The following is a 12,855-nucleotide window of genomic DNA, read 5'->3' on the forward strand; positions in this document are numbered from 1 at the left end:
CAACCCATGAATTAATTTACAGATTGCCACATAGAGTAAAATGAATTGTATGCCACCCAGCAATAACTGCTTGTAGGTTGTGCCTGATTTACTGTACCTTTGTCTGAAATTCCACGCCTCTAAAGCCACAAAGCTGGCACATGACACCTCCTCAGTTCACTACTAACTCAGCCTCTACAAAATGTAGACTCCGATGAAATAAACTTGACATCCACCAAGCAAAAAAAGGCCAAAAGAGCCTGGGAAATAACTTTTTTCTTTTTTTTTTTTTTTTTTTAAGAGAAATGAGCTGAAAGATGGGAGTCAAGAACTCCTAAATATCAGTTCTGTCTCAAGCTCACTATGTGGGCTTGAATCAATCAGGTCATCTGCCTCAATAGCCAGGCAAGAATAACTATGGTTTTTCTATCAGAGACTCAGATTTTCATTATTTAAACTTTCTTGAATTTAACAAACTGTTCTGGGAAAAACTTCTTGATACTTCACTTGGAGTTAACTCAGTTATACCACCATGAATAAGAAATAGTTAATAAGCGAATGGCTGAGTGCCCCATCACAGCAGCAATGCATGGCATTAAGACTACATATGAGTTGCACAGTCCCAACTGACTTGGCATCTTCATTTCTGTAGACAGCAGAAATTCTCCAGGCATACAAATTTCAACTACATTTTCACAGAACTTCACTGCAGGCTTCCCAAGTTACTGTATTATATTTTCTTGTTGTTTACTGATGGGCTTTAATAATTTATTAGATTTCTGATTAAAGTTTGTGGGTTTGTCCTTTTTTTTTTTTTTCACATTATTGCACAGTTTGACCTCCACTTAGATTACAGCCAGTATCAAGTTTCTTTTAGAATCCAAACCTTAAAAAAGGACTTTTGAGACTTTTGGTGAAATGGTGCACAAATCCATTTGAGGCTTCATTCTAGCATATTTTCCAAAGAAATACTAGTATTTTCTACTCTTAAGAAACCATTGCCACACAAGAAAAAACACCCTTCACAGCTTAGGAGAGTATGTGATGATACAAATTATTTAATCTTTTTATGTCTGGAGCCATTATAAAACCAGTTAACATGGGACAGTTACAGACAGCATCATGGCCTTAGGAGTAGCTACTTTTTCTGAGAAAGGACATAATGTTTACATGCGTTTGAGTTCAGAGAGTAAGTCTGATTTCTGGAAAAGTGCATCAGTCAGGCCCACTACTGTTATGAATAGAGGCAGAAAGTCATTCTTTCAGGATTGGAGGAAGTTACATTACCTTAGGCTTTCTTTTTCTAACTACTTTTTAGCATGGCTTTTACTGGCAGGGACCTATATATCAGAGAGCTAGACTATTGCAGGTCAGCTCAAAAATCCTATTCCTTCTTTCTCTTCTAGGGGAGTGAGGCTGCCGTCTTTAGCGACTCCCACTAGTCCTGCTCTTTCTTTCCTGTTTAGCCAGCATTCATGATTCTTCCTCTACTTTTGTAGGAAAAAGAGGAAGAAGTGTCAGTTAAACTATTCTCTTCCTGACATGCAGGATGCTTCCTGAATGACGCCCACATCTACCTATGGTTGTGTTGTGCCAGCTCATTGTCAGTGCAAGGGGTGTTGGAATGGATGGCTTTAGCTGATGACGATTCAGAAAAGACCAAAGTTCCTTGACATCTTAGCAGCTACAAAAAGGGGAAAATTACTCTACTGATTAAAGAAAGCTTACTGGACCTAGCCCAGCCCGTCTGCCTGATGCCAGCATCTAAGGGGAAGGCTAATTGCCTATACCATCTGTCTCCAAGAAGGCTAATTGCTGGCATCAGATCTCAGCAGGGGTTCATGCATTTCTTCAACTACCTATTTGGTTATCTCAGAAGCCAGAGAAAGAAAGGTCTCCCGTTACTGAAAGGCAAGTCACACATGAGACTGACTTTGGAGAAGTTAGACCTGCTCTGAGACACTGAAGACCACTGTCTTGAGCTCCTGACTGACTGGGACTACAGTAAGTTCCCCCTTAGGAATATATGCTCATGAGAAGTATCATGAGTTACTGAAAAATGTCTTTTACATGTGTATATGTGCTCTAAAAATACCTTCTTGTATCCTAAAATGTTCCCAAACATTTTTTCAGACAGAGGCATCATATTTAATCATTATTTTAGCTGAAGTATTTTTTCCTTGCATAGAACAAGGTCTTCCCTGTAAATCACTCCCCAGAGACTACCCAAAAGTTTAGATGCCATTTTAAATGTTCTGGTTCTACTGCAATTCAAATTTCAAACCTTTACCTTGCACTACCTTACATATCAAACTTCCTCTGAAAAAAAAGAAGTTTAAAGATGAATTACAGAAAAGAAGCTATTTCATCCAAGTTAGAAAGAAGCAGGGATATGGACACTATACAACTGTCTTTTGGCAGGAAGGACTGATCTGTAATGTTTGAGCACAATCACTAGCAGACTGGAGGGAAACCTGTATGTCCTCACTGACACAGGCTTCTAAAGATGCCAGTCATGCTAATACAGGAGCAGATCACAGGAAAAACTCCACAGCAACTATTTTGGAAGACTTTTTTTCTAGGAGAGACTGCCAGATACAAAATAGTCTGTGAAAACTGACTCAAATACCAGGCGAGAAAGGAAGGTTTTAATATTTCTAAAACAGTCTATTTGGAAGACTGCAGATTTGGACAGGCCGGCACCAGTTGCTATTATAACATACAAAGTGAGGAAGTGAATACTGCAAAACATGCAAAACTATTTAGTCAGGTTGAACAGAAGAATTATTATTTCCTAGGCTGGCCTCGAGGTGTTGTGGCCACTTAACGTAGTGCCAGAGAGGAAGCAGAGTTTGGAATTCAAACTCTGTGCCCTGCTGCTGGGGAAGACAAGACAGGGCAGGGCTGTGGAAACATGGGAAGGATTATAGCTCACCTTCACCTCTCGCAACATGCTCTTAATTAGCATGACGAGCAGTATGGACAGGATTCAAGGGAAACCATGAACAGCTTACAAGAAGGTTGGAAAGAATCGATTCTGTGAACTTAAGCTGAAAACAATAGTAGGAATTTAGACTGTAAAACTGATGTAGGTCTCAGAGGAGGATTTTTCTCCAACTACTTCAGATAAGGGATGCCATGAATATTACTAGATGTCCACGAAACAGGTGAGGGAGTTATCACAGGAAGACCATTAGCTTTCTAATGAAAAGACAAAAGTCTCATGTCTTCTTCATATTAGATCCAAGGCAAGACAAAAGATTCTTTGCTCAGATGTCTCAAGCGATTGTGAGTGACCGTGATCTGTATGTTCCTGAAAACCTCATGTTGGGATCTTCAAATAGTATTGCATTGACACTAGGCAAATAATTTGCAGTGATGACAGAATTTTTCATTTGCAAAAGTAAACTACCTAGAATTAAAATGAAAGAATACTACCTGAATACCTTATTGGAAAAGTACTTACTGTCAGTATTTTGTATCCTTCTCTCTTTAAGAGTCAGAGAATGTTAAATGTTAAAGAGAACTCGGATGATTATAGGAATTATGAAAAAAAAAATATCCTTGCTTTCCATTGTGAAAGGTTCCCAAGAAATGTTTTAAAACATAATTATACTTGTAGGAACAATTACAGTTTTGTGCTGTGAGGGGAGCTGTTGGCACGTAATACTAAGATTATGCATTAGATTATCCACTAGCTTCTGTAATATCCACTTCCAGCTATAAGGAGTCATGTTTCAACACCTCCGATTCCCTGATGCTGACAAGCTAAACAACTTGTTTTGTCTCTGGGAGCTCTTCTCTGGTGATTAACTGCTTATGGTGAATACTAATTATATGAAAGTACAGTACAGTAGAAATAGTGTCCTATTTCCTCTACCTGCAGCATCTCCATCCTCTTGTGTAGAGACAATGTACTGTTAGTTCAGCTAAACCCAAGACGATGACATTTTTCAGTACCACAAATAGGTTAATCTGCCTCTTACAGCAAAACTTTCTTTATCCTTCTGTCTGCACAGTAAGTTTAAATGCAATATACTGCACACTTGTAAATGCCTGTAATAAGTCCAGAAAAAAATTTACAGCAGGATGTGTGCAAATGAGTGTTCTGTTGGTGGTAAAGGCAGAGCAACGTCCCCAATTCCCCATGTCCCAGTTTGAAAATTTACCCCAAATCATCCATTCCCTGAAACTGCACCTCAGACTAAAATCTTTTCACCAGGGAGTCTATGAGAATTTGTTCTTCAATTTTAAATTTAAAGTGCCTTTTAAAATGCTAACACTGCAAAATTAGAAACCATTAAACAATATAAGGCAGAGAGTGATTAAATCTACCAAACACATTCAAAGCAGCTTAAGCTACTTTTTAATTAAAAAGAAAAAGATATCACTGGCAACATTCAGACATCTTCATCTGGATAAAGTTAGGAGATTATTCAAAACACAAAAGATGCTGATGCTACCATGCAGGAGACTGAATGAAAAGACTTGAAGATTTCAGTCCCCTAGCCCTGGGTACACAGTCTTTGGACAGAGAGGAACTGAGCACAGACAGTGCTGCAGTGTGATCACTCTATGTTTGCTGATTAAATAAGTGACACTAACAGTGGCCTTGGAGGGAGGCTGTGTGTTCCTCCTTCCTTCCTGACAGGATGGTGAGTGAAATCACAGTGGCTGTAGCAATTCAGTAATGAGTAGCAAGATGTACATATTAGGGAGGAAAGAAAATTGGTTTGTGTTTCAAGAACCAGTTTTAATACATAGAAAATGACTAAAGACAACACCATATTGGTGTTATTTTTTTCTAAGCAGCAAATTTAAGTGGAAAACAGCATACAGTTTTAAAGATACATTTAGACCCTAGCCTTGTAGCTCAAATTCAGACTCACATTAACAGACACAATTCTGCTGAAGCCACTGTAATTATGTCCACTTATTTCATAGCCAAATTCAGACCTGCAGCTTTAAGGGTTTTTGTATTCATTTAAAGAAAAGAACAAGAAAAATGACCAGCAGTTTTAGTCAACTACAGGCAAGATGCCAGGAGCCAAAGATCAGCCTCTTTCAGGCTGAGATGATATCATCTACTCCAAGGTTCTGAAGCTCAGTGTCTGGAGTATTAGAAAATTTACTGGTGAACAGCCTCATGTCTTATTTTCTTATTACATATGACCATGACTTTGTTCACCACTTTAATACAAAATCTGTGTTTTTAACATCTATTACATCCTACATATTTTTTGTCTTCTCTTTATCTCATAGAAAACTGGTCTTACCTAAAAAGCATGCCCTAAAATAAAGCACAGGTACTTGGTAGCTGTTGGAGTACAAGACATGATACTCATAGCGAATCACTTCTGCTGTTGCACAAACTCCATCTACTTGAGAATCATCCAAAGATTCCTAAAACAACAAACATGAACAAAATCATCCATCAGTTTGTGTATTTGCAACAAGGGGAAATTAATTACCACTACTGTAATTAATTTAATAAACATAAAGAGCAGACATAATAGGGATCACCCCTTTCATAGCACTACTCATTTGAATTCCTGAAGACATTTCTTGATACTAGCAAGAAAAACACTGAAGTCCAAAACCTGCAAAAACTTCTTGCAAACCTACCAAAATTTCAAACTGTGAACTGTGTACAAGAATTTGCAGAACTGAGGTCTTTATAACCACAGGTGCTTTTGTAGGTAAAAGAAAAAGACAAAAATCTCTCTAAACTCTTTATGGCAGAATACTTTTACAGTAAGGTGGCTACAGCTGTATCTCTCCTCATTACCATTAGTATAGACCATTTTAAAAGCATATCCTTAAATAACCTGTTTTTGCTTGCCAAAATACAGATCAACTGTATCCACAAAAATTCCTCTGCATTTAAAGGCTTTTTGCAAAATTTTGCTTTTGCTATAACATTTCTCAAGGTGAGTCAATTTTCTCCTCTCACTGTATGTTTCACATGTAAAGTAAGCAATGTTTATTGTAGATTTGAAATAAATCGTAATCAGAGCATTGAGATACACCCCAGTCATGACGTAAATCTCTCAACATCTTTAGCAATTTATTAGTTTTGAATTAATATTCAAATGGTGCTAAGCACCCGGTGGTTTTGTCTTTTCTAGAAACTGCTGATACTCAACATCTCTGAAAATGGAGCCATAAACTTAATAAACCCGTTAAGATTAAATATTTTAGAACAAACCTTCCAAGAAGACACTACGGGTGTGGACTTGTTCAGTTTTCAAATCCCCAAATTCACATGCATGAAGTAAGCAACCATAATGCCCCACAGGTTGGGTGTGCATTTCACAAGTTTGCTTTTGCCAACCAACTGTGAATATTGACACACTATTCCATGACCAACCAAAATGAATAAGGTTGAACAGAAAAGAAAAACCAACATCCTTTGAACGGCATGTTGGTTTAACACACAAGAAATTTAAAGCTATTTTGTATTTTTATCTCTCATACTCAACTCACCTTACTTATTCCTCAGTCAGGAATCAATCTATGAAGAGATACAAGAACTGATAAACTATAACAGTAATCACAAACAGAATCCTTTAAACTTTTTCAATAGCCCAAGTAAAAGTGATTTAATCCAAAGTAGGCATATTAGACAAACAGATGCTGCTGAGGCACATGGATAGATCATAAACAGAGAGCCCAGACTGTGGGAAGCTACAGACCTAGGTATTGTAAATACAATTTTACACACTAAATGAGAAAATTGCAGGTGCTCAAAGAACAGAAATATTCTGGGAAATTCTGGACAGCTACAGGAATGCTTGATTTTAGCTTATCAGGAAACAGATATCTAAAGCACAGAAATGGAACATTAAAGAAAATCCTCCCTGTGTTAACCTAGCTTTAAAAACTGTATGTGAAGGGATATTACAGACAACATGCCAGAATGGACAATGGTGATTCCTGTATCTGACTTCACAGGCCAGGTAAAATTCTGTATACTCTACCCAGTTCCCATAAAAACGTGTAACAGACTAAGAAAGCAAATTCTTTTCCTCTTCCACATGTCAGTCCCTATGATCAGATGTGAAATATAGAGCTAATGCTATTAAAAAAATCTCTTGAGGAAAAGAGAATACTATCTCTTCTCTTTAGTAGACTTAACTTGCTTTAAACTGGATAAATTTTCAATGCTTCAGTGAGGAGTACAGTAAAGGAAGGAACAGCAGCAGATTACCTAATTACTTAAGAAGGTGGTAAAAAAAATGAAAAGAAAACCCTAGAGATTGGTTTTCAAGTTTGTAGGGATGGGGAAGGGAAGGAGTCCATATTCAGAACTGAACCTAGATTAAAATTTACAAAGTCCCTTCGACTAGCCTCCTTGAAACAAAATCATCACGTGGTACAGACATTAATGTTTCATTGGATATTATGGCCTTGCTTATTACTTAGTCACTAGCTTACCTTGCCCTAAAATAAAACTGAATATGTACAATATGTTATAATATGCTTGCCAAGCTACTTCCATTCTCTGGTTCTCCTGGAAGTAACAAGACTACCTGCCTACAGCTGATGTATTAAATACTATTGTTCTATCAAAAAAACTGCATTTATACGCATACTTCTCTCTTCTGCTTACTCTGCATACAAGCATAAAATAAGAACGACTCTAATCTGTAACAATATAAATTAATACCTAATTTATGATGATTTCAGACTAAATGAAAAAGAAGTCATATTCTTTTTTTACCTCCTAACACTTAGGAAAAGAAATAATTTTACTCAAAGCTCTATACCCTTAGGGAAAACATGCTTTATAAATACCCTAGTATCTCAAAAAGTCATAAGTTAAGCTAGGAACAACTCTGTCCTTAAGAATTCAGCTTGCTGGGTTAGCAAGGATTGCAGCTAGTAAGCAACTTCTATCTTCATTTTCTGGATTAGGAAAAGGAAAGCGAAGGGGCCAGTCAGTCTTTCTAATTTCACTGTTCCCTCAGATGGCCAGTGAGGAAACTCTATTGAGAATTCCTGCCATTACCAGAAGGACATGATACTCGGAGTTACTTCCCAAAACATCCTATCATTTCCAGAGAAAGGGTGGTTTTATCCAGAAGTGGCCTTTCCAAAAGATCTGTAGAGTTTGATAGTAAGAAATTCAGTGAACAAGGAAAGAAGCAGCTTTGCACTGAACGAACTACTGTTCCAGAGAGCAGAATATTTGCAGACACATTCTTATTGCATCCTCCTGTGGTTCTTCTGGAGCGCCAGTTTAGGCAGTGTCTGAAATCAAGCATTCAGCTGAATGCAAAGCTCAAAGAAGATTTGAAAGTCACACTCTTCTGCTCTGTAACAAGATGGACTTTGGTCTAGTATGAAGTTTCTATGCTTACTCAAAATAGTTTCTGACAATCAGATCTCTTTTTTTTTTCTGTTGCACTTCTAGTGACAAGTGGGCGCATTGTATTTGTGATCTGCATACATAGACAGATACTTGAATCCTTCTTAAAGCCATTTCTAATCCCTTTTCCTTTTGGTAAACAGCAGTGGCAAGACTTCTTACATAAAGATACAGCATCGACATGTAATCCTGTACTTTACAGTCTCTGTAAGTATGACGCAGAGAATTTATGTAGGGAAAGTACATTTTGGAGCCTAAAAGTTTTGATGGTATCTCTCTAGCTGATGAGATGAACTTTGCTGATGAGATGACTAAAATGAGTACAGTCATTTTAGGATGATCTTTAGAATATCTAAAAATCTGTGTATGGCTGAACAAAGCCATGGAGCCTGAGAGAGTATTACACCAACTCAAAAGGCAAGGTTTATTTTCTGCTCTTTAACCAAATGGCTTTCCTTTCCACACAATTACTGATAAAGCCATAAACACAAAAAGCAGATGTAATTTTTCAAAAAAAGTCACAGAATTTTATTTTTGTCATAAATGTCATGATAGCCTCTTTAAACATTTTTAATGTAATTGTTCTGCTTTCCCTTTTTATGTAAACTATTGTTATATCTCTTTTGAGCTAATACTGTATTTTATTTATTTTAATAGACAACAGTGACATCAATTTTAGCATGGGAAGATTGCATAACTGGTGCAAAAAGATTCACATACATACATGCACAACAAAACAAGAGGGTTTGTTAACAAATTCATAATTTTGTTTAAATCCTTGCTAAGATAAAATAAACATGCCTAAAGAAAAAAATTTATTAAAACATTAACAATGAAGGGTTTTTGACTAAATTGCAATCCTTAAAAATGATACAAAAGAATTTAATTTCTCTATTTTTTGTTTCTGCATTACAATTTGCTTACATGGCTGCCATACTTCAAGTTAAAACTGCAAATCCAGGACACACTGACTGTTTCCTAAACAAACTGGGAAGCTGTCATCAGGAAGCATCTGCTACTCTATTACTTTCACGTAAAAGCATTCTTGTGCTATCATAACAGGGTATTGAGCAGATGTTTAAAAGCACTATATCCACAGAAATGTATGTATTATAAAAGAGATACACAGTTACCATCTAATTAATTATATTAGTTCCTTCATAAATGAATTATCACTAATTTTAATTGATGTAAAGTTGTTCTCAACATTTAAGTATCCCCTAAACTAATTGAGTTGATTTGTTCCTTTTAAAATGCTGAATTATTTAAATCAATAGATAAGAAATTTCATTGCATGTCATTCTGAAGACAAAACAACATATTTGTACTCTTATCAAAAGTTACTATTTTTATTCCTGCTGATGAAGAAGACAAGTTGAAAACCATTGGTAACAAGTGAATTTGATAGCTGAAGAGAGGCAGATTGTCTTGCTACTCTTTAGCTGGAACTGTGTTTGACAGGCTGAACAGCAGCAGCAAGGTGTGGATTAAGGCAGGTTGCTTCTGGAGAGAGGGCTCCCATGGAAAGGAAAGGGCCAGGGAAGTGACAGACTGTGTAAGCTGGGAAGAAGACAGAACTACCTGATAAAAGGAGATTTTTCTCTGCTGACACCAAACATCCCCCTCCCTCCTCCTCACCCACAGAGAGGCAGGCTGCGCCAAGGCTCCTTACCCAGCCCAAATTCCCTTTGAAATACAGAAGCAGGCCCTAATGTCTTTGCGGGGGGGAAAAGGGGAAGAGAAGTGCTTTAACCAAGGGCTGGCACATTTCTCCTGGATATCAAGTCACTGTTGCCTTTCTCCCAATTCCCAGGTTTCTCATCTCTTTTTTTGGTGCTTTGACCTCAATTTCCTCCTGCTTCAGGCAAGCCTCCTAGGAAACTCTCCTGCACGAGCCTGGCAGGATTGGTCTGCAAGCAGGAAAGAGAGGAAAAAGTGATGCAGGCGCAGTTACTGGTACTGCTAGTTTAGTCATAAGAGGGGAAAAAAGGAGATGCAACCAGATTAGTAAGCAAATTTGATTTCACTGCTTAGAATACATTTACACTTAATTTCATTTCAACCTTTAAACCTGAAAACAAATGTCCCATGCTTGTACTTCTTTAACTATTTCTCCTGTGTGGTGGTCCTCTTTTTTCAAAAATGACTGTGAGCTACCATGTGAAACATGAGCTTTCATGGAGCAGCTCCCCTCCCAATTCAACACTTTCCCTTTGGCAAATTCAGAGATCTGAACATGAAAAATGAATGGTAGGACAGTGTTCATCAGATAGAATTAAAACTGAGCTTAATGTGGTGGGTGCGGCAGCATGGTGAGATTCTATCTGTGCTCTTTATTCTTCCTCTTGGGTGTTCACCACATTTATTTGGACTGTGTCTCACTTTTTTGCCTGCAGCCCCCACTGTTCTAGTCTCTGCAGGTCATTTTGCAGTTGGTTTTGGTCCCTCTAATGCAGGAGCTCAAGTCCTTCCCCACATTTTCACAGGCCTTAGATCTTTGGATCGGATTCTCCCTTCCCCTACTACACTGAAAATCCAGTGTAAAATCACAGCAATCAGTGAAGTAACCCTGGCTCGAGAAGAGAATCAGACCTCTTGGCCACAGTCCACGTCATGCCCTCATCACCCACTTCAGATAGTCAGGATAAACTGGGTGACGGCAGGAGACAGGAGCCTGGCAGAGAGAGTGAAGGCTGGACTGCAAAGAAGCCAATGCCTGGATTCTAGTTCTGAACTGAACTATTATTTGAAAATTATAAGGAGGCCTACAAAAATTTTTTAAAAAATCTCCTCACAAAAATAAACATCTGAGGAAAAAAAGCAAAATAAGACTTGCAAGAATCTCAAAACCATGTTAGCACGTTTTTTATTTTAATATAGTGAGAGAACTTCAGTTTGCATTAAGTGATTGTCAGTATTTTGCTTTCACTATTAAATATTCACACTATGCCAAAATGTATAGGCTCTAATCAAACTCACCCCACTGGCCTGTGAAAATGCAGAAAAGTATGGACACCTTCCTGAATAACTTAAGCATAAGATGAATGGTATACAAATGTCTTTACCACCAGTTTCAAAAATTTTTATATACATTACTAAATTGCTCTTTTATCTTAAATATATATGGGGAATACAACAATCTCCATGTGTTTTCCAGGGTGGCTATCATTAGCTACAGATGAGGCGAGATGAGGATATGAAGAGAGACCTGAAGAAGAACGAAGTTATCTTAAGGTTTTATCTTCTGCCTGTGGCTACAAAACCCTCCCTACTATCTCTCGTAAAATTCTTCAGGTTCAATTAGCCAGGTGAAGAACCTGGTTAAATACTGCCCTTCAATAACCAAAAAAGAAAAAAGGCCCTTAAATAAATCAGTGATGTTACCAAACACTAAGTCCAAAGAACCTTCACTATGGTTTTCTTGAAAAATTATTAAGCCATGAAGGGAACAATTCGAAAGTGAGGTAAGGTGAAGAGGCAATGGATTCCTACGGGCCCATGGATTCCTTACATATTTCATTTCCCAAAGGAAAATCTTTTAACTGCAATCAGCACTCTGACTATGATACTGTTAAAGAATCTAGTCATTATTAGAATGATTTTTTTTTCCCAGAAAAATACAGGTTAGTAAACAAAAAACACAGCCTTTTATCATTCAAAGCATACCAAGAGCCCAAAACCAAGACTTCCAATCCAAAAAGATGCAGCACACGAAACTGTAGTAGTCTCTCATGCATTAACAATCATTTCTAATGGTTAGAAATTAGATTTGACTTTTGATTGCTTTAAAACTGTTATCACAAGTGAAAGCAAAATCTATTCAAGCGAAAGAAGCAATGGACCATGAAAACAGAACGGTTGTGAATTTGTTCTTCATATAAAAGTGAAGAATTCCTTCAAAATCCTCCTCATTCTTCCTGTGTTGTTGCATATAAAATGCAGAATTTGGTGGTTTCATCCCTCCCCCAAAAGAAACATTTTCTTATCCTTTTTGTAATGTAGTAAGTACAAGACTCCATTTTGAGCAGGACTTAAGCACTGAAACACAGAACGTTAGAAAACCTCTTCTGGTGGACTCTACAGTTAACACCTAGCAGAGCTGGGAAAGTGAGCCAGGAATCAAAAGAGCGGCACCGACAAAGCTCATCTGCCAAGGGAGGAACCAACTAACCTAGACAATGTGAAATTCCCAAAAGAAGGGCACATCCTAAGCTATATGCCTCTCAGAAGACCTGAGCAACCTCACTTGTAAGCTGTAGGGATGCTTTTACTTCCACTATCTGCAGCTAATATTCATTGTCATAATTCTTCCTTGCAATTAGGCATTTATAGCAGTTGTCCTTACTAAGGAGGTATGGTGAGACAAGAAGCAATTAGAGGTGGTGGTTCTCTTTGCCATCAGCCCATTTGTAAGAAAATTCATCCAGGATAGATAAGGTACATAGACCACTCTGTATACATATACGATACTTTTATGGATGTAGGGGCAGGAACTGCAGTCTCTC

General features: G+C 37.6%; 1 protein-coding gene across 3 annotated transcripts in view; it reads right to left on the reverse strand.

Annotated features, from left to right (window-relative positions):
• ATG10 (autophagy related 10) overlaps positions 1-12,855 on the reverse strand; it is an 85,894-nt gene that overhangs the window by 25,417 nt on the left and 47,622 nt on the right. For all 3 annotated transcript variants that reach the window (XM_026070486.1, XM_026070485.1, XM_026070487.1), the window contains exon 4: positions 5,256-5,382. In XM_026070486.1, the coding sequence (XP_025926271.1) occupies positions 5,256-5,382 (127 nt within the window). The remainder of the gene's footprint in view (positions 1-5,255; positions 5,383-12,855) is intronic.

Source organism: Apteryx rowi, unplaced genomic scaffold (assembly GCF_003343035.1).
Source record: "Apteryx rowi isolate R43461 unplaced genomic scaffold, aptRow1 scaffold_310, whole genome shotgun sequence".
NCBI lineage: Eukaryota > Metazoa > Chordata > Aves > Apterygiformes > Apterygidae > Apteryx > Apteryx rowi.